Source organism: Pelodiscus sinensis, chromosome 7 (genome assembly GCF_049634645.1).
Source record: "Pelodiscus sinensis isolate JC-2024 chromosome 7, ASM4963464v1, whole genome shotgun sequence".
Classification (NCBI taxonomy): domain Eukaryota; kingdom Metazoa; phylum Chordata; order Testudines; family Trionychidae; genus Pelodiscus; species Pelodiscus sinensis.
In genome coordinates this window covers 54,015,090-54,037,666 of record NC_134717.1, presented here as the reverse complement: position 1 = coordinate 54,037,666, position 22,577 = coordinate 54,015,090, and the positions used below count along the sequence as shown (strand labels likewise).

The following is a 22,577-nucleotide window of genomic DNA, read 5'->3' as shown; positions in this document are numbered from 1 at the left end:
CAAGCCTTCTGTAGCATTTGAGCAACAAATTCATGATAGTTAGCAGGACTGTTTCTTATAGGAGTCTGCAAACTTTCAGTTTAATTAAAACCTACTTTGTTTATGTTCTAATCAAATATCTGTTTTTAGAAAAATATTTCTAAAGCTATGATAAACATTTTGGGAATGATGTGAACTATTCCTGAGCCTCTAAAGGGACATTTTAAAGAAGACAGTCTAATTTATCTCCATATTTCATGGCTGCTGTTATTTCCAGCTAGTGTAACTAGTTTGAGGATCAGGAATGATCATAAGAATGGCCATATTGGGTCAGACTAATGGATAATCTAGCTCAGTATCCTGTCTTCTAACACTGGCCAGTGCCGGATGCTTAAAAGGGAATGAACAGTACAGGACAATTGTTGAGTGATCCATCCTCTATTGACAAGTACCACCTTCTGGCAGTCAGAGTTTTAGGAACACTCAGAACATGGGGTTGCATCTCTGACCATCTTGACTAATAGCCATTGATGGACTTATCCTACATTAATTTATCTAATTCTTTTCTGATCCTGGTTATACTTTTGGCCTTCACAACATCCCATGGCAATGAGTTCCACAGTTTGACTATGAGTTGTGTGAAGATATACTTCCTTTTGTTAGTTTTAAACCTGCTGCCTATTAATACCATGCTGTGACCCTTAGTTCTTGTATTACATGAAGGAGTAAGTAATTCTTCCCTATTCATTTTCTTCACACCACTTATGGTTTTATAGACCTTTATCATGTTTTCTTAGTCACCTCTTTTCCAAGCTGAACAGACCTAGTCTTTTTATTTTCTTCTCACATGCAAGGTGTTTCATGCCTGTTATTGTTTTTGTTGTGCTTTTCCATATATCTTTCATTTCTAATACAGGCAGTCCCCGAGTTACGCGGATCCGACTTATGTCGGATCCCTACTTACGAACGGGGCTTTTCTTGCCCCGAAAGACGCGGGCGGCGGGACAGCCCAGATGCGCCGCGGTCCCGCCGCCCGCATCCTCCAGGGCGAGAAAAGCTGCTCTGCATCTCCCTGGTCTGCTGGGGGGGACTCCCCAGCAGACCAGGGAGACGCGGAGCAAAGCCGCGGAGGACCCGGGTGGCGGGACCGCACAGATGTGCCATGGTCCCACCGCCTGGGTCCTTGGCGGCTTTGCTTTGTGTCTCCCTTGTCTGCAGACCAGGGAGAGGCGGAGCAAAGCCGCCGCCAACCCAGGCGGGACCGTGGCGTGTCTGGGCGGTCCCTCCGCCCGGGTCCTCAGCGGCTTTGCTCCTCGTCTCCCTGGTCTGCTGGGGGAGTCCCCCCAGCAGACCAGGGAGACACGGAGCAAAGCCGCTGAGGACCCAGGCAGTGGGACTGCCCAGACGCGCCGCAGTCCCGACGCCTGCATCTCCATGGTCTGGTGGGGGGGAGGCGCAGCTAGTGCGCCCCCCCCCCAGCAGACCAGGCTTTTCTCGCGGACACCTGTGGTAGAGCAGCTGGGGTGCTGCCGGTTGGTCCCGCAGCGCCGCTCCTCGGCGCTACTGGACCAACCCCTCAGCACCCCAGCTGCTCTGCCCCAGGCGTCCCCAAGTCAGCCGCTGCTGAAACTGACCAGCGGCTGACTACAGGAAGCCCAAGGCAGAGTTGCTCTGCCCCGGGCTTCCTGGAATCAGCCGCTGATCAGTTTCAGCAGCAGCTGACTTGGGGACACCTGGGGTAGAGCAGCTGGGGTGCTGCCGGGTTGGTCCCTGCAGCGCCGAGGTGCGGCGCTGCGGGGACCTACCCGGCAGCGCCCCAGCTGCTCTGTCCCATGCATCCAGATTCAGCTGCTGTTGAAACTGATCAGCGGCTGATTCCAGGAAGCCCGGGGCAGAGCAACTCTGCCTCGGGCTTCCTGTAGTCAGCCGCTGGTCAGTTTCAGCAGCGGCTGAATCTGGACGCCAGTTCCGTCTTAAGTACAAATTCAACTTAAGTACAAACCTACAGTCCCTATCTTGTACGTAACCCGGGGACTGCCTGTATATCTTTTTTTGAGATGGGGCAACCAGCACTGCTCCCAGTATTCACGGTGTTCACATATGATGGATTTACGTAATGGCCTTATGATATTTTCTTTCTTATTATTTACCCGTTCCAAATGGTTCTTCTCCTTCTGTTAACTCTTTTGACTATCACTGAACATTGAGCTGATGTTTCAGAGAAATATCTACGATGACTCCAAGATCTCTTTTTTAAGTGGTAACAATAAATTAGACTTTGACATTTTGTATGTATAATTGGGATTGTCTCTCAAGGAGCGTTACTTTGCACTTATCAACACTATATTTCATCTCCTGTTGTATTTAGTTTTTTGAAATCCAGCTTTGGACCTAACTATCTTGATTAGCCATGCAGGATGCTGTCTGATTGAGGACCTTTGCAGCAGAAATGTTACCAAGCTCCTTGGGTTTATAAAAAGCAAGTCAAGCATTTGTAAATTCTAATGAATCTCTTAATTAATATATTTGGGTATATCTATACTAATTTCTGCTGACTTTCTTTCCAGGGTCCTCGTGGTCCTCAAGGGATTGATGGGGAACCTGGTATCCCTGGGCAGCCTGGTGATCCCGGACCCCCAGGACATCCAACTCACTCAGGACCAGATGGGAGGAGTGCGGTAAGTTTGATAGATGTATAGGTAAGGGACCTAGCAATGTGACAGTTGTCCACCATCTGCCATTCACCCCAGGATCTGCCTTTTAGAGATGCCATAGAAAGACACCTTAAGGTTGAGGTGTTGTGGATGTAATTCCTATGCAGACATTAATCTCTGCTACCTATTGTGATTAAAATAAATGATTTGAATTTTGATAGCTGTGGCCGTGGGTGAAAAAACAGTGAGTGAGGTGCCAGCCAATGGTATGTGATCAGTAGGAAGTGACAAGATGACCATGTTTTGTATATGCAGTAAATCAGGATTTAACTGTTTACATATGTTGACATTTACTTCAACCTCTTTTAACTTTGTTTTCTAACCAACACAGGTTTAATTAGTGAATGGATACTTTTTCTGAACAGTTAAGATGATTCTTTTTTTTTTTTGGTTTCTGATGCATCTGTGAGATGATGGGAATGTTAATCTACTACTATCATGTGCTCATAGTAGGCTCAGAAAAGACCATCAAGATAATTTAATCAACCTCCCAAAATACTTCTTCATTATCCTAAATGACTAGAGGAGGGAGAGAAAATGAAATCCTTTCTTTTTAATTAAGACAAACCAAATTTTGGAAACAAACTGATCAAACCTGAAGCCAACAGGAAGGGTGAAAAGTATCTGATTAAAGGGCAAATGGGGGCAAGAAAGAAGATTAATTACTTGGAAGGGTTGACTTTTGAGGGAGGGCTGAAAGTATTTAGTACTTATATTTCAGCAGTTAAAAAAAAATCCAAATTTGAAGTGCATTGGAGTCAATAGGAGCCCTTCCATTCCAATAGATTTTGGATCAGGCCCTGAAGAAAAATCGTGTGATGTTTCATGGAGGAATGAAGAGAAACGATCAGATGGAATTTGGCAAAGGGAAATGTAGGCTACATATTGAGTCAGTTTGTTACTAAGTTAATTAAAGTATGATGGGGCCTACGTCTTCCCTTAGCTGAAACCAGGGATGGTGACAGACTTCACTGGGCCTTGGGCAGTGTGAGTGTGTGGAAGGGGTTTGGCACTGGGCCACCCAGAAAGGGTGGGGCTTTGGTTGGAAAGGGTGGGGCTAGGGCAGGGTTGGGCAATAATTTCTGACAGGGTGCCACTCCAAGAATATGGAAAGTGGTTGAGGGCTGCATTCTTCCATGATATTAATAGAGGAGGTGCGGGGTCTGGAATGGAGACTGGGTGCAGAAGGGAACTTGGGATAAGGGAGGAAGTTTGGGTGAAGGAGGCAGTTGTAACCTGGGGCACTGGACTGAGGTGCAGTGGGTTGGATTGTGTCCTAGGGCTGGGAATTGGGGTACAGGAGGAGATGCAGGGATTTGGGTTGTGAGCTAGGGCAGGAGAGGATTGGGTTCTGGGGCAGGGATTGGGGTTCCAGATCTGGGAGGGGGTATGAAACAGCCCCACAGCCACATTTTTAAGCGGCATACAGGTGGGGCAAGGCAAGCAGGGAGCCTGTCTGGGGCTCCCCTCAGCATTTGCGAGCCGGATCTGGTGGCTTGGCAGACCGCATCTGGCCTGCAGGCTGTATTTTGGCCAGGCTTGGGCTTGGGACAGCCAGCCCTCAGCACCATGTGGTCTGTGACATGTGGGGCTCCTGCAGCAATTTAAAGGGGTTGAGGTTCCAGCCACCCTTACTGCCACGTTAGTGGTGCTGGCATCCTGGAGCCCTTTTACATTGGTAGGCCCCAGGGCAACTGCCCCATTTGCCTTTCCCTGTTGATGGCTCTGACTGGAAATATTCAGATCTAGAGCTAGATGAATCACTCAGGGATGCTTTCTAGGGAGCAGTCCTGCATAGTAGCATGGATGTGGATCAGATAAACATTTATTTGCCAAAATTGTATGAGGTGTTGGATTGATCTCAGGGTAAAATGAAACTGTCCCTTTCCATGCTTCATAAATTATATTTAGTTTACATCATTTGTTGCTGTTTTAAAGTGATGTGTCTTGATTCCTCACTTCATTACTGGCTTTATAGCACTGTAACTCTATTGAAATCAAGGGTGTTATGCTGATGATTGATGTAAAATTGAAGGAATTTAGTGGTGAATCAAGCCCTGATAATTCTAGGTAGCACTTTGGATCTTTATGTTATGCTAAGTGACCCTATACCCAGCTGATCCAGTCCTCAGAGGATAACCCCGGCATAGCAGTACAGAACTGCTGTAGAGGTTGATAAACCACCCATCTTTTTTTGGCAATAGGCTTAGAAAGTGTGGCAGGAAGTGGCATGGCCAGAGCTCGCCTGCTTCCAAGAGATTCCTGGCTTGTGGAAGGAACAGGGTAGGGCAGCCTTCAGGCACCTGGGCACTGTGGGAGGGGACCTAGCTGATTATGGACCCATAGGATGAGAGGAGAGGAAAGGATGATGAGTGCTCCGCAGCCACAGCTGAAGAGTTGGCCCTAACTAAATACAATTAAAAGGCTTTTTTTTTCAACCACATCAACAAGTAGGTAGGCAACGGAGGAGTGCATGTGTGTTGAGAACCCTCACTGCTTTAATTAATTTGTTTTGTGGATTGGCACAGGATTACAAGAACAGCAGTTGCTCTCTGACTTTGCTGACTAAGGGAAATACAGTCAAAGCTATAATTTAAGATGAAAGAAAAAAAATCAGCTAGTTTTCCATTTAGCTTTATATATTTCTGAATTAAGGACATTTATGTAAAAACAAAATAAAAAATGAGAGGCTCAGAAAATGTTGAAAAGTTTCTGCAGGCAAGATTAAGGTGGGTATAACTTAAAAGTCAGGGAAAAAGAATTTAATCTCCTTTCTAGGAAGATCTTTCCTTTAATAACAATAAAAATTATTTTAATATTAAAGTGCAGTATGGTTTGAAAAGCAAACATGCAAATTGTGAGTTACCTAACTCAGCTGCTCTTTGAGGACCTGCTCTAACTTCTGTGGAAGTGAATGAAGATTTTTATTTTAATTATAAACATAGGATTTTCCTCCTCAGCGCTGAAAAGCCAATGTAAATAATGAAGAGTGAGTTGTGCAGTTGTCTGACTTTTGCATCATGAATGCAGTTGCAAGCTAAAATTGGGCTTTTCACTTTTGCAGCCCTTCGCAGCTCAGATGGCAGGACTAGATGAGAAATCTGGACTCAGTAGTCAAATGGGATTCATGCCTGGTGCAGTGGTGAGAACACATTGAGTACCTCTATATGACAAAACAGATCTGAAGTGGAATATGTATGCACAAAATGAATGAATAGCAAAGACATCCATCCAAATGCCATATGTTCCTTTTATCTAAATGCACCAATCACAGAATGCTGTAGTGTTGTTTTAAATGTTTATGTAAAAGAGATGAAAAAAGTATTGTGTTTGCTGAGAGCTCTTGTGTCTCTTTCTCTTGCTCTCAGTATATTAGCTATTATCATGCAATGTGGTATAAAACAGGCCTCTGCTTTTCTCACTGCTTGTGTGTTTGCAATGTCTCTGAAAGGTAACAAAATAAATAAATTCCTAATTATTAGGCTGTGCTATTGCTTTGAAATCGTTACTCTTACATTTAACAATTTTGTTGCCCTAATCTGTCCTCCTTAGTATGTTGCTCTCTGTGCTCCCTTTATTCCCTTCACTCATCACAGATATTGCCTTTTTTGTCGGAGTGAAAGACAACATAACAACTTGCCAGTGTCCTTCATAGGGGTGGGTCCATGAATAGTAGGGGCGGAGTTTGGGGGCACAATCTCCTAGCAAGCTGGAAGCGTCAGGGCTGTAGCGGTGGAAGCCAAGAGCCCTTGTGTTCTGGAAATGATTTCAAGGGCCTGGGGCTTCTAGTTACTTCTGCTGCAGCAGCTGTGACCTGAAGCCCCAGGTCCTTTTAAATCGCGGTGCCCTGGGGCAGCTGCCTCTTGGAAATCCCCCCTTCCCCTGGTCAGCAGTACTGCTGGACCTAAGGCCGTCAACAGGGGAAGAGCAAAATGGGCAGTGACGTTAAAATCTAACATCAGCTGTGTATGAGCCAGTTCATATGGGCACTCTGTACTGGCTGTCTTTCACCTCTGCTTTTCTCTCATTTCCTTTTCTAAATGTGATGCTTTTTCCTTTCTAGAGCAAGCTTTTTACAGCTCCCCTTGCTTTAGTTTTCTGGTCCTTTACAAAATTTTAAATCCTATTTGAAACCCCCTCTTTTTCTTATTTATAGGTGCTGCTTCATCTATGGTTTGATTTAAAATCAGAGGGAGTTAATTGGAGCCTTAACACTGGCTTTACTGGGCTTTTGATTGGATATTGGAACTTTTGCATCTCCCCCCCCCTTTTTTTTCTTTTCAACCTAAAATTCAATTCTCAGAAGTGGTGCCCTGGTTTGTTCTTGTTGTTAAATTAATATTATTTATTATTCTGTTGCTGTTTCCTTCTTTTTGCCACTCCTTGGTAAATGTAATGTGGAACCTATTTGAAAACCAGGGGTTCTCTGTGTTTAAGACAGAAGACGAAACTTGTAGGATGAGAGTTCTTTGTGACTCTGTCAAAATGCAAGTTCTTCTCTCCTGTAGCATTCTCTTGTATTCTCGAATATTCCTAGAAATAGGTTTGCTTTCAAACAAAATTGTTATTGCTCTCAGAGTTCAGGTTTCAATTCAACAAGTTACTTTTCTTAAGTTTCTCTCTTTTTTATGGAATAAATTTTCATTAAATTCTGAAAAAAAATGTATTGTGAATCTTGATCCTATAAAAATAGTTGTCAAGGTTTCACAAACTCAGAACACTACTGAAATCCTCTCCCATACATTTTGGCTGTGTCTAGACTGGCCAGTTTTTCCGGAAAATCAGCCGCTTTTCTGGAAAAACTTGCCAGCTGTCTACACAGCTGCTTGAATTTCCACAAAAGCACTGACGATCTCATGTAAGATTGTCAGTGTTCTTGCAGAAATACTATGCTGCTCCCGTTCAGGCAAAAGTCCTTTTGCGCAACACTTTTGCACAAAAGGGCCAGTGTAGACAGCTCAGATTTGTTTTCCGCAAAAAAGCCCCATTCGCGAAAATGGCGATCGGGGCTCTTTTGCAGAAAAGCGCATCTAGATCGGCACGGACGCTTTTCCGCAAAAAGTGCTTTTGCGGAAAAGCGTCCATGCTAATCTAGATGCTCTGTTCCGAAAATGCTTTTAATGGAAAACTTTTCGATTAAAAGCATTTCTGGAAAATCATGCCAGTCTAGACGTAGCCTTCATGTAGCAGGATAAACACAATACAATACTGGTCCCATTTTTTTATTTATTTGAATAATGAGGCAGAGATAGGAGTTTGGGCTCTGAATTAGTTAAACATGAAATTTGGCTACAGTGTACTTAAAAAAGTTTAGCTCTGATTGTTGCATTTTTGTTGTAGAGTGATGTAGGCCTCAAAGCTTCATGGGACCTAAGGCTTTACCACACTTTCCAAGCTTGTGGCATAACTAGGAGGAGAATTTCTGTCTATTTAGTGACACTACAGAGAAAAAGGAATCCCAGGTTTTCAGCCCCTTCTGAATTACATCTCTCTCTTTTTTTTAATTCTTCTTCGACTCCTTTTCCTTTCTTCTTTGATGCCCTTCTGCACCTAACAGCCCAGTGCCAACTGAGTATCAGCTTATGCTTCCAAGGGCTTTGACCATAGAAGTGTTAGCCTGAAGGTCACTGTAAGACATGCCCTTTTGCTTATGAAAGGATTTCATTTCATTTATTTTAAGGTAGTTTAACAAAGCCCTTGTGTTTTTAATAGGGTCCAATAGGTCCAAGAGGTCCTCAGGGTCTACAAGGACAACAAGTAAGTGATTTGTTCTATGGTATGTAATACAGATGTATACAAAAGAAGTAAGACTAGGCAGAGTGCATGGTGTCTAAAGTGTTCATACAGGTCCTGTTTCTAGAAAGTATCCTGCTTCTGAAGTGTAGGTCCTTTTTGTTAGGGATGGACTTAAACATGTAGTTAACAGCTTTCCTGATTTGAAGCCATAAAAAGTTAGTGCACACACAGAAATTCCATCCTAAAAAAGTATTAAGTGATCTTCTATCCAAAAATCTATCCTATTAGCTTGGATGAAGTTACACCTGGAGTGTATTAGGTCTTTAATTGTCTTTTTGTCAATGCTTACAGTGATGATCCTTGCTAATGTTATAGCTTTTCAGAGATCACATAATAGCAGCAATGCATTTTACAATTTTCCCAAATTGTGTACATGTTTATAGAACAAGTAGCCTTCAACATCTTAGCCCATCCCTAATTTTTACAAGGTCTAAGCAGTGCAATTAAAGCACCATATAATTTATGCAAGTCACTACCAAGCACTGTATCTAGAGAACAATAACATGACTTATTTTATTTCATTATCATTTTTCAGTCTTACACCACAGGCATCTGGATAATCATGATCTTAGATGCATGTGAAGTTTCTGCTTGTCAGAATTTACTTCCTGTTTTTTAAATTGACTTCAGTTATCAATGAACGAGCTTTGTTTCACATTTATTGGCCAGATTCTGCCACTCTTATGAACTTTGAATAGTACATTACTCCTCCCATCGTCTCACTGGTTTGTGGGTCTTTGTTGTTGTTCTGTGGTGGAGAAGTGTTTATCTTGATATTTGATGTGCAAAGGAGAAATCTATTTAAAGTAAAACACTGCATTCCTCAAAGTTACCTTTGTTACTGAAAAACCTAGAAGTTTGGTGCCCGCATAATTGCGGTAGTGGTGTAGCAGGCTGTAGAAGACAGTTATATAAATCCAAAGGGCTCAATTAGCTGGTTAATAGAAAATGTGGACTATTAACTTTTTCTGACTTCAGTATCAGCATTGAGTTGACTTTAGATGAGCTAAAGATGTGCTAAGATCCAAAACGTTTCATTATAGTAACATGATCCCAAATGTGGATCCAAACAGTATAAAGAATAGTCATCATTTGGATCTGGGTTGCTAATCAGTGCCTGTATCTATGTACCAGTTTTTTCAGACCACTATCTTTGCTTCTAATCTGCTCTATATTTATCTTTTTTTGGATTAATTTTAGGGAGGTGTTGGCCCCACTGGTCCGCCAGGTGAACCTGGGGAACCAGGATCAATGGTAAGGTCAAATATATGTGCAACTTCCCAGTGTAAAATTGTAAACTGTGGCAGTAGAGACTTTTCTAAATTCTCACTATACCATAGGCTCCTCTCATGCTGCATGCACCGAAGTGGCCTTGTGACAAGAGATACAGTCAGGACTGGTGGTGATATTTTTTTGCCACCTAATTAGGTTTTAATTGTTTTGAATGACAATGATGGTCCACATGAAAAGAGTGTCCTATTTTAATAACATTCCAATCTCAGACTGGAGGGAGATCTCCAGTAAGGTTCCAGAGGAATCTATTCTGGGTCCAGTGTTCTTTAACATCTTTGTTAATGACCCGGATGTAGGACTAGAGAATATACTGATCAGATTTGCAGATGACACAAAGCTAGGAGGGGCTGCAAACTCTTTGAAGGATAGAGCTAAAATTCAATGGGATATTGACAAATTGGAGAACTGGGCTATAGACCACAAAATGAAATTCGACAAAGACAAATGTAATGGGATGTCCTTAGGGAAGAAAAAACAAACACGCATATACATAATGGGGGGGGACTGGCTTGTCAGCAGCATGGTAGAAAAGGAGCTGGGAGTTATGGTGGATCACAGCCTCACTAGAAATCAACAGTCCAATGCTGTTGCAAAACAAAAAGCACATCTATGAACCCAGGCACAGAAAGCAGTAGTAGTGCTTTACTTGGTGCTGTCTAGGCTTCAGCTAGAGGTGTAAGAAAAGATGATCAAAGGGATAGAATGCAAGCCATGTGAGAAAAGGCTGAGGGAACTAGGTATGTCGAGTATTGAAAATAAGAAATTAAAGGGAGACATGATAGTGATCTTCAAATACTTAAAAAGCTGCCATAAAAACAATTCAGTGGAGGTTTTCAAAAAGAGGCTGGATAGCCATCAATCTTGGATGGTTTAAGTACAACAAATCCAATATGTAGGCCAGGGGTTAGGCTAGACGACCCTTGCAGACCCTTCTAACTCGATGGTTGTGTGACTCTTGTGATGGTTGTATGATCTTATGATTAGTGCCCTTCATCCACTGACCTCAAAATACTTGAAGGTGAGTAAGCATTAGTATCCCAACATGGCTGGTGGGACGATTTAAACAGAGAGAGGTTAGAATGAGGTCACAATGTCACACAGCAAGTCATGGGCAATGTCAGGACTTGAACTCAGGCTCCAAGAACTCTGCTATAATCACTAGCCCTCAGTGCCTGCAAGGGGAGTGGATATTGCTATTAGTTTAACTTGACTGTAGTGTGTAATGTCTCTTAAAGGTTCCTGCTCATGATCCTGACTAAGTCTTTGGAATAATTAATATACACTTTTGCTCTCATAGAATTCATCCCACATTTTGTTCAACGTCTAATGTCTCTTTGCTAGGGCATTATGGAATAGAATGGTTGAGAAAAGCTAAAAATTATGATGGTGCTGAAAATTAAAACAATCTTCACAACTGTATGTTGTTGTTATAAAATTACCTTTGAGAATGAAATATATTTATTTTCTGAAAGACTGTTTTGTGGATTAATTAATGTATGATATATTTATTTACTAGGGTCCAGCTGGAGCTCGGGGCCCTGAAGGACCTCCAGGCAAACCCGGAGAAGATGTATGATTTTGTTTTGTACTTTGTTTTACTTTCAATAAAACATGTAGGTTTATCATGTATAGATGCTTGTGAATGCAAATGTGCATTCTGATTTCTGTCCATTTCCTTTTCACTGTGACCTCACTGTTCACCTCTGTTGTCTTAGCTACTAACTTCCTGATGAAGAGGACAAGACTGCTGTCTTGTCGGCAATAATCCTTTTCTTATCTTGTGGGACCAGTGGTATGTCTCATAAGGCTCTTACTTCCCCTCCCCCTGGGATAAATAGAGCATCTACCTAATATTCCTTGCCCTGCTACCCAATAGTTTGAAATCAAAGCCAGAATTTCCCTGAAATAGTGAACATGAGCCACCCCCTGAATGCTCTTCTAAGGAAAAACTTTGGAGCACTATGATCAATTAGGGAGAAAACAGGCCCACAATATTATTTATTAGGATCTATGACATTCTGTATTGTTATTTTTAAGCCATATCTGCAAGGGAAGGCATAACCATTAGTTATACTATAATAACATATCCCTCTGCCACCAATTTGTAACCTCATACTACTAGATGAAGAATTTTCTGATAGTGCACATGCATCCTGTGCTTGTAAAAGCAGGATTATTGCACCTTAAATTGAATTTTAACATGTGGAAAAGAGCTACAAGTAAAAATCAGTTAGGGAAATACATCATTATTTTGTGAAGATATAATAAACTCCTTTATTATACAGTACTAATATTTCCAGCAATAGGAATATTCTAAAAGGATCAGCTCTTAATCCAGTCAAGCCAATAGAGTCCATATTGCTTCAGTTTTCAGACTCCAAGAAGTCCATTAGTTTCCTTTATAATGTGTCATGTCATCCCACCTATGTCCAGAATTTTCCTTTTCCTGAATCCTCTTTACTACTTTAAGTCTGAAACCATCGACGTGTTTTGTTAGACTATAAAGCAAAGACCATTTGCTTGCTGTTTTTTCTGTAGCAGACTAATTCAGCTACCTCCTGAAGCTCGTTAACCTACAAGGTTTGGGTTTTAGATTGGTATCCTGTTTTACATTGTTCCTGTGCAGAAGTCTGAATAATTAAGCATAATTCAATGAAAGTATTTTCTGTGCAATTGGAAGGTGAAGGAAATCTCATGTGAATTGAGTAAGTGAACTTTAAAGAGGACTGTTTACAGTTGGCCAGAGCTACCAACCAAGCAACCCTTTATTTGCATGGATTAATTATAAAGCTAACAAAACATGTCGATGGTATCTGAAGAAGTCGATTGTGCCCACGAAAGCTCATGATACCATCGACATGTTTTGTTAATCTATAAAGTGCTACCAGACCATTTGCTTGCTTTTTTTCTTGTAGGTTAACGTTACCGCAGAAAAAATTTAGGTCATGAACAAAGTTAAATTATCATTACAAAGGGTTACATTTTTACTTATCTAGAGCAAACCTATTCTGCAGTGCCATCTAGTGACACTGAAGTACTCTTTAAACCCAATCCTCCAGAGTTTTCATACAAATTTTATGTCAAATTTCATACAAATTTTGTTTGTTATAGATGTAGAAATCAAGTTTACTATTGTAGTCAGCACAATTAAATATATATTACAGGACATGAGTGTAGTTAATTTATGTTGCTGGAGAAAAAATTGATGCAGGTGATTTGTTGAATGGGGACATGAAGTTTGGACAGAGATAATATGGTAATTTATTTTTTAATTATTTATATCTTCACTTTTTTTGTTTTTTAGGGTGAGTCCGGAAGATCAGGACAACCAGGCGAGACAGGATTCCCAGGATCTCCAGTAAGACCATGATAACCTATAATTTAACAGACATATTTTTTGTGTCATTAATACATATATTTTTCGTTTTTAGTAAAGTGGTGCAATATAGTGACATTTACTATTTCAATACACTTGTAGTTTCCTTTAATAAACTAATACAGTGCTATATTTTAGCAATGATTATCTTGGATTGTCTCTGAGTGTTCTTTTACAGGCCCATAAGGCATCTAAAGGACTACAGGGGAGACCAGATCTAAGATTGGGGCCAAACTATCTTCTTGTTAGAATACATTTAAGGTTACAAACAGGTTTGGTCATAAGGGGGAAGTCGCATGGTTTGTCCTACTCACATGGTATTTCTTTTGGTTATTTGAATGGCTGTATGTGCTCCATGTATTTGCCAGGGAAGGCATTTTTTACCCAAAAAGTTTCTCAAATTTTGGATATTTCAGTCACTGTCAATGAACAGTTTAAACAGAACACAAAAGGAAAAAAAATGTTAGGAAACCTCCCCACCCCAAGACTCTTAATTGTCTATGTTTGTCCTATTTGATTAGGTAACAGTCTTGAGCCTTTTATATTCGTAGTCCCATATGTAGTACTTAGTATTTCATTTGCCATCACAAGCATGTACAAACTTACATTTCCACATAGTTTCAATGTGCACAATTTACTTCAGAAAACTGTTGTAGGATGCTGGATTTCACGAGTACAAAATTGCTTGAAATGAAGTGACAGCTTTAATATGAAATTTCATGAAAGAATTATTGTCACTTTTGTCTCAGCACAAGCAAAAAGATAGAATTCCTTCCCTGGACTCATACCAGTATTACAAAAGGTGCTCAGCTAAAGCTGTGTCTTACTCACCAGACAATCCTGTATGGTGCTGAGCAATTCCAGAAGGTTACTGAAGTTACTGAAAATGTTTGGCACTCAGGCCCCTAGAAGGTATTTTTTAGGCTCAGTTCTCATGTTTCAGTGCCCTAGGTGTTACTTTTTAGGATCAGTTCCTATGTTTCCAAGGGGACATGGTTGGTGAGTCAAAGGGATCCTAAATACTGCGGAAGGTGCTAGTTGGTGGTTTCTCCTCTGTAGCCTCTCACTCCCAGGAGTGGCAGTTGTCCTCTTTGTGACTCAGCCCTATGGCCAGGTCACTATTCTGATTTCCCCATCTGGGCAAGAGTTTGTATCAAGAAGCCTCGAGCTTCTTCTGCTTCACTATCTCAGTGCTACTCCCACAGTTGCTGGCAGGGGCTTGTGTGCCCATCCTTTACTCCAGGTCACCATACTCAGGGACCCCCTACACATCAGGTGAAGTCTGTTCCCTGCACCTTGCTGCCTTTCCCTGAGCCACTTCCATGCCTCCTGGCAGTCCCCACTCCGGTGGGTTTGCCACTTCCTTCGCTCCCTCCTCCCAAGACTTTAGGACAACTTGTCTCTGCAGCCCTGCAAATACTGCAGTTCTCTCTCCCTGCTGCCCCCCTGCTTCAAATGTCTCATCTTTTTTTTTTATAGAGCCCTACCTGTTCCTCATAGGTGAACTTCTCTCCAGCCTAAAGCCCCTCCTCTTTGCAGCCTCATTAGCTGTGTGGGCCCACCAGGCTTAATTCAGCTCTTTAGTGCCAGTGTAGGGGGCATACCTATTCACACTCCCCAGAAAGCAGTAATATGTGCTGCATGAAGCATCTCCTCTGTCTCTTCTAGAAATTCCACGTTCATTAATAGGATTTCTGGAACATATTTGGGCAAAATGAAGCTTCAGTCTTCCCCTGGTTCTAATGTGCACTAATAATTACATCTGTTACAGGTTTCAATATTTTATTGCCCCCTTTTAAAAGTACTAAATCCAGTTGAAGGACCAAATACATTAACCTTTGGTCATTAGTGCACATATATGTTGTAAGCAGAAGCGACTATCCATCAATGCTTTATTTAATAAATATGATGCTAACCAAAAGCACAAAGTAGAATGCTTACATACTTTAGGAATATCTGGCTCTAGATCCAAATCAAACTTGTACAGTTCAGGCTCATCAGTACTTTCTCTTGCATTCCCATGTTCTGTGCATGACCTTAACATGACCCCACTTGCAGGGATGAAATGAAATATTTCTAACATTACTAACCTCCCCCCCCCCCACAGAAGAGGCAATGTGTTTGGAATGTAAGAATAACTTTGAGGGAGCATAGTCTTTCCAGACCTTTATGTATGCATATCTATATATATGTGTAGGTCTACAGTCACATGACTTTAGAAGACACTTCTTACGTTAAATTGCTCTTAAATTAAATAGGAGACAGGAGAGAAGATTGGATCAACATATTATTTTATAGAGAGCAACAGCTATTGTACATTTATAGGTGCTTTAACCTAACTCTAAAATACATAATTCATACTACTTGTAAATGCAGCTTAAAACAGCCCTGACCCATGGAACACAATGGTCAACAAATTGGTCATTGCCTGGCTATACCAGAAGAAGGACAGATGACACTTGATATGGATTTAATTAGGCTGAAACTTTATTATTAGATATCTGGGACTACCCAGCAGATAAAAGTGTACAGTTCAGGAAACTCCATGTTCATTCAAAGAAGTAAGTTGAGCCTTCCCAAACATCCAGGTGTGGCCTGCCCAAACTCCGCTCCCATTTCTCTTCTGCTTCCGGCTCTCCCATGGTTGGCTGCCTGGCTTCCCTCTTTCTGGGGCCAGGAAGGCTAGGGCAATGCTGACTGGCCCTTCAGCACTAGTCCAGCTTGAGCAGTGTGGATACTGTGATGCTGGCAGAGACTCAGGCTCGCCACCTGAGCTCAGATCATGTGGCCTTGACAACCCAAAGCACGATGTCCACAGTAGTATTTTTAATGAATTAATTTGTTTACCTGCTCTAGGAGAGCCTCTGCCAGCTGCAGTGTGGACATATCCAAAGATGCTAATGCAGACTGAGAAGCACTGATATTATGCTTCCATCAAGTTGTTCTGCTTAATGAAACCTTTAATTTTTCCCATAATTTGAGAGTGATTGAAAATTCTTGAAAATAATTTCTCAAAGCCTGTAATAAAAAGGTCAGATGTGCACTCAGCCTGAGAAAATGTGAGCATTTGTACAATAGAAAATACAGGTGTAGACTGAGAATATCTCTCTCTCAGCTTGTGATAAAACCAGTACAGCAGGTGTGTATGTGCTTTGAAGAAACAAGGGAGGGATGTACTGACCAGGTTGAACCTCTCTAATCTGGTATACCTGGGACCTGACCGGTGCCAAACCACAGAATTTGCCAAATCACAGGAGATCAATATGGTCTAGCAGCATTATCAACACTTCCACTGTCTATTGGACTCTTAGAAGACATTTAGGCGTAAATTAGAGCTGAATAACAGCACAGAACACTGAGAGCCAGGACTGGTGGCTGTAAACAAACCTTATGGGACTATGAGAAACTTGGCCACACCCACGATAAGTGGACATCCATGTAACTAAAATCATACTGGACCACAGATGTTGCTGGACCAGAGAGTGCCAGACCATAGAGGTTCAACCTGTATATGAAGATGTTTTCCTATTTGCATGTGAATGCCTTCTAATGAGTATAACTATAGAAAGAAGCCTCACTTTTGCCAGGTTCCAGTAAAAGAGGATCAGTCCTACTCGATATGAACCTATGTAATCTCCCCTCTCTTCTGCTCTGCTGAGGGAGATGTATCAGTGTCCTCACACTGAGGCTACATCTAGACTACATGGCTCCATGTAAAATAGTTTATTCGGCATAGTTAAAGATGCGGGGATTTAAATAATCTCCACTTTGTTAAAATAAAAATGGCCACTGCGCTGTGCCAACGATCAGCTGATCTGGCACAGTGCATCAGTCTAGACCTTTGTCGACTGCGCCGTGTCTAGACTGCTGTGCTGTGCCGGATCAGCTGATCGTTGGCACAGCACGCCATCCATTTTTATTTTAATGAAGCGGGGATTACTTAAATCCTGATGGACTCTGTAATTACTTCAGACTCACACTGTGCCCCTCTCTGTCCCTTACAGAGATACACACTATCCTTCAGCTAGCTAAACTAAACTCCCTTTTTCTCCTGGGTTAAACTGATGGGATGGCAAAATATCTATCTTGTGTAATTGGAATGTGAATACAGGTGAAAACTTTGTACTGGGGGCTAAGAGCATCTTCTCCTGTGAAGTTCTGTCATGGTACTTCCACTTAGTTCAGTCAAACACATTCAGTGCAGAAAATTACTTTCTTTATCATTTGAATTCTCTTCTCTTAGGTTCTCAAGCTTATTTACAGTTCCTATATTTTGACTTTTTAATAAAATAACTGTTAGTATTTAAATCAGATACTTAATGAAATAAATGATGGGGAAAATTATTTTAATATGATGACTTTGTGATATGTTGTATGACTGATATATGATCCTCACTGAACTGGTTTATTTGGTTCACTAAGCTCACAAAGGGTATGTCTACACTACCCCGCTAGTTCGAACTAGCGGGGGTAATGTAGTCATCCGCAGTTGCAAATGAAGCCCGGGATTTGAATTTCCCGGGCTTCATTTGCATGAAGCCGGCTGGTGCCATTTTTAAATGCCGGCTAGTTCAAACCCCGTGCCGCGCGGCTACACGTGGCACGGAGCAGCTAGTTCGGATTAGGCTTCTAATCCCAACTAGCTGTACTTGTGGAACGAGGAGTACAGCTAGTTCGGATTAGGAAGCCTAATCCCAACTAGCTACTCCGTGACGCGTGTAGCCGCGCGGCACGGGGTTCGAACTAGCCGGCATTTAAAAATGGTGCCGGCCGGCTTCATGCAAATGAAGCCCGGGAAATTCAAATCCCAGGCTTCATTTGCAACTGCGGATGACTACATTACCCCCGCTAGTTCCAACTAGCGGGGTAGTGTAGGCATACCCAAAGGGACCTTAAAACAGCCAGAGGGCCCCTCTCCTTGGAGACTTCCACTATTTAGGGGAAACTTTGGCTGAAATCAAGTTGGTGACATGCCCTTCCCATCTCAAGCTTAGTGGAAGCGATGTATATGCTGGTGGCATGTTGAATATAGGAGGGCGTTGTGCAGCAGGTGATCAGTGAATCTGATCCTGGCTGAAAGGTCTGTTTTAGAGCTTATGTGAGCAGCAAAAGTTATTCCCTATGTTCCCTTGATGCTCCAAATTCCACTGCAGGAAAGTAGCTGGGGCTCAGGGATCTGCGAACATCTCTCTGCAGCCGGTGCTATCCACTATTTTGGGGTGCAACTCAAACAAAGGGGAGAACTGGGGTTGATGGTGTTTTCTTAGATTGGATGTGGTATATGTCATTACATGACATTGCAAATTCTGTGACATGATATGGCGCTGCTAAAGAAAACGTTATTCCTTGCATTAAATAGTTCATTTTAGCAATTTGTGATCTACAATGTAGTCAGCAGTTAAACAGGAATTCCAGTCAATGGAAGTGTCATTTTATTCATGCGGGTGGAAATCACAGGTATTCAGAAATGGGCTTCCCTATGCCATCTAATCCCAACTAGTTTGTGTTGAAGGAGATCCCAGTTTTCTAATGCTGATGATTTTTACACTGCATCCAAGTAAGGAGTATAGAGATTTCACCCTTTCAATTCTTCTGCACGCCAGTTTACCTTATTAAATGCCCTTTTTCCAAACATGTTCTTAGGCCTCATTGGAGCACGCAGAGCTATTTATGGGTGAGAGGCCTGGAGCTTTGCCTTTGGGACAGCAATTATACCCTTAATTGCCTATTTGAGGAAACCGAGCACCTTGGTCCTGTAAATGCAGAAAATGTAATCTTTGAAATGTTTACAGCCCCAATGTAATGTTCAAGGCCTCATTCAGCAAGGTACTTGAAAGCATATGCCACATTTTCAGCATGTGATTAGTGTGACTGAATAATTAGTTGGGTATGGGCTTAAGTAATTTTCTCAATTGAGGCCCAAGAGCAGAAGATATTCCAAGTTTCAATCGTATGTGTACAGTATGGCAACACAGTACCACAATATGCTGTCAGTGGTTTAATTTAAGAAAAAGCTTGCTAATTAGGCTGCATCAGTCATTTTTTGTGATTTGAAATGAGATTTGAAATGTGTGAAAAAGACAGGTTAAAGTTCGGTCACTGATTTTATTTTAATTTAAATTATAGCCATCTTCTGAACCCCCACTTAACTTATTTATTTCCCTTCTCCTTACATAAAAAAATACCTGGTTCCACTGTTGATTTTTATTCTATTTCTTCTGTTATTGATTTGGGGCTTGAGCCAAACCTTCCCACTAATGTCAATGGGAAACTTTTAATGATATTTACTGGGAGTCCTTTACATTTTGGTAAGACATTACAGTGACATTCTACCTCACCTTGTAATGAGCCCATTTCAAAGAGTCCATTTCACCTCATTGTAACATTCGGTGTGTCTTGCAATTCTATATCTCCAAAGTGAAGGCATATTAGCTATGTATCAATTAAGAGGATATACTAAGGTCCTTGTACTTTGCTCTGTGTTCCCTTACCTATCTTAGCTGTACAAATAGTAAATAGGGTATCTACTTGGTGGTGTTAGGAGAGTATTCAAGTGTATAGGTCTATGTCGCTTTATCTGTGTTTGTGGTTTTTTTTAGGGAGCTCGAGGTTTTCCTGGTGCTCCAGGTCTCCCAGGTCTAAAGGGCCACAGGGTAAGCATTAACCTCTGTCTTGCAGATAATCTTTTGCAACAGCTGGATTGCCTATTGGATTTTTGTAGACTATTTGACTATTTAGTTCTATAAATAATAGCAAAATCATGAGTTAGAGTTGGAAAAGACCTCCCAGAAATCCTAGTCCAGCCTCCTGTAAGTGTGGTTTAATCGCTAGTGTTTTGTCCATTCTAGTTTCAAATGTCTCAGGCCCTGGGAAGAAATAATGTGAGCAGATACTTGTATTAAACTCAAGCAGGGCCAAATTGACCTTCGATTAACTATTCTCCCACCATGCTGGCAGATCTAGCACTAGAAAAGGGATCTCTAGGGGTGGACATGTTTATGGAACAGAACAGTAATAAATTATTAAGGTTTGTGGCCAGGTTTCCACTTTAGGGACCAATAACCAGAGTTATAGGGAGCAATAAATAGGGTTACTGTCTCCTAATTGCTTTTAGATCCTTTATATATATTTGCAAAATTCTTGTTCTCAGAGAGGACAAACCAAAGGAAGTGTATCTCTTGCAAACAGCTGTTTCATTTGAAAAGTATGTTAAAACTGTTTCCCCATTTGTTTTCTTGTGTGTACCCTTTCTCCCCAGCTCAGATCCACCCTGATGATATTTTAATAAAAGATTATTTTAGTACTAAAAATTACAAATAACTGTTTCTGTTATCCCTTTATACTTATATATTTCCCTCCATAGGGACACAAAGGTCTTGAAGGTCCTAAGGGTGAAGTCGGAGCAACTGGATCCAAGGTAATATCTTCATTAGGAAATTTGGCTTTGGTTTTCAAAGGAGTTGTAGTGTTTAGCTCTTGGACTGTCATCATGATTCAAGTTTATGTCTTAATGTCTTTCATCCAAAAGTATCCTAAAGCCCAAAGACTAAAACCTGGGGAAGAACATTGATTAGTCATGCTTTCTGCTATACTAAAAACAGCTGAAGATAATAGTTATAAAATCAACAAAAAATTGCTTCCTCCACTGGTTACCAACTTCTGTGATTATTTATTTACTTATTAAATAGCTCCATAGGAGTGATTGATCTGTTTTGGGAATGGTACTTGTGTGAGATTTTTATTGTCCCCAAACAGAACCGGATGGAATTTCCCTGTCTGTGTAATCTCACTTGTCCAAAGCTCAAGAATTTGGGCTTTATGTAGGAATTCCAGTGGGCTGAGATGAAATTCTCACCCCAGCTTGGATCTGTAGTCTGCATTTCATAATAATGGCCATGGATTGTTTGTATCCTGTGCAAGTGGATCTACGTTAAACTAGATCCCATTATTCCTTTTCTAGTGAGATCTTAGGCTGCTTTTCCACTGCTCAATGGCTCATAGGGAGCTGTGAAGGAGACACTTCCTATGGTGCATGGATGATTTGTGCATCCACTTTATACTATTTTGGGAACTTGGAAAGGTCCTGCATCTATAATTAGGCTTGGCAGAATTTTAGTTTTTTTATAATTTCAACAGATAAGATCAATATTTATTTTAAGCATTTTTCAATTTATAGTAATTTAAATTTTCTCACTTGCATGGTGAGGTTTTAAGTGTTTTAAGGTTTTTACATTATTATATATTTAAATGTTCACAATTGAAGGAAGTTACAGGGAAGCCAGAATATAATTATTTCATGATACTACACACTGAAATTCAAAATGCTGAAGCATGGAAAACATAAAATACCATTTTTCAACATTACATTAATAAAGAAAATATCCTGAAATCCGGCTCTAATATATTCTTCAGCAACATTTTTTTACTGTGGCTATCTGAAGACATGGATGAAAATATTTTTTCTTCAATTTCAGTGTTAACTGAAATTGACATTTACCAACATTATTGTATGTAGTCTCTCTAATTTACCGACACTGACTGATAAAGATCAAATCTTTCCAAATTAGATATATGTAAAACTTAATAAACAGAAAAGATGGATAGACATCTATCAGGGATGATTTAGACCAGGGCTACTCAACTTTGGAAACCCTGGGGGCCACAATGACTCATAGCACATGCAGAGAGCTGCAACTTAAGTGTGGCTGTGTATATATGCAAATATATATAAAATATATGCAAATAGATTCTTTCACACTGTTGGTCATGAATACAAAGATTTAAGGCAAGACTACACAACATGCAGGCCCCATTTAAGTCAGTTCTGCTGATATTAATAAAATGCAACATTTACCCAATTTCCACCCATATGACAGCACTTTTAATGAGCAATGACCATCCAGGAATTTAACTACTAAAATGCATATCAACAGAAGACCATTCTATTGACTCACCATTGTGGAGCGTGTTCCCAGTGGAAGCCATGTTCAAAGGATCCTACCTGCGAGCCATGTATTGTGCCCTGTATAAACCCAAACTGCACTGCAGGCCACACACAAATGGTATTGAAACTATTTTAGCTTGTAGACGGTAGAAAATATAGATGGCTTGGAACTGTTACCTGGGAATAAGCAAACTGTGGATGAAATGGCTATAGAAGAACTGATTTTGGTTACTTTCCAGAATCAAAAACCATAAAAAAAAATCGAACAAGTTGAACCTTTTAATGAATTACATCAAAGCATCACAGATTGGTTTGTCTAATATAGATGAAACCATTTTTGCTAAAATTTCCCACTGTTTCCATTGTCAGCAACTATGGAAATACACCAGTGTAGAGAACATGTGTCGGTGGGCATTTTAGCCATGCATTCGATAGATTATATTGCTCTCCCTGCCTTAGGGAGGAGGATGCAAAC

The 22,577-nt window shown here is 41.0% G+C and overlaps 1 protein-coding gene across 1 annotated transcript in view; it reads left to right on the top strand.

Annotated features, from left to right (window-relative positions):
- Positions 1-22,577, top strand: part of COL5A2 (collagen type V alpha 2 chain) — a 204,759-nt gene that overhangs the window by 120,152 nt on the left and 62,030 nt on the right. The window contains exons 7-14 of the mRNA XM_006115382.4: positions 2,547-2,657; positions 5,758-5,835; positions 8,406-8,450; positions 9,690-9,743; positions 11,299-11,352; positions 13,087-13,140; positions 19,758-19,811; positions 20,522-20,575. Coding sequence (XP_006115444.2) covers positions 2,547-2,657; positions 5,758-5,835; positions 8,406-8,450; positions 9,690-9,743; positions 11,299-11,352; positions 13,087-13,140; positions 19,758-19,811; positions 20,522-20,575 — 504 coding nt within the window. The remainder of the gene's footprint in view (positions 1-2,546; positions 2,658-5,757; positions 5,836-8,405; positions 8,451-9,689; positions 9,744-11,298; positions 11,353-13,086; positions 13,141-19,757; positions 19,812-20,521; positions 20,576-22,577) is intronic.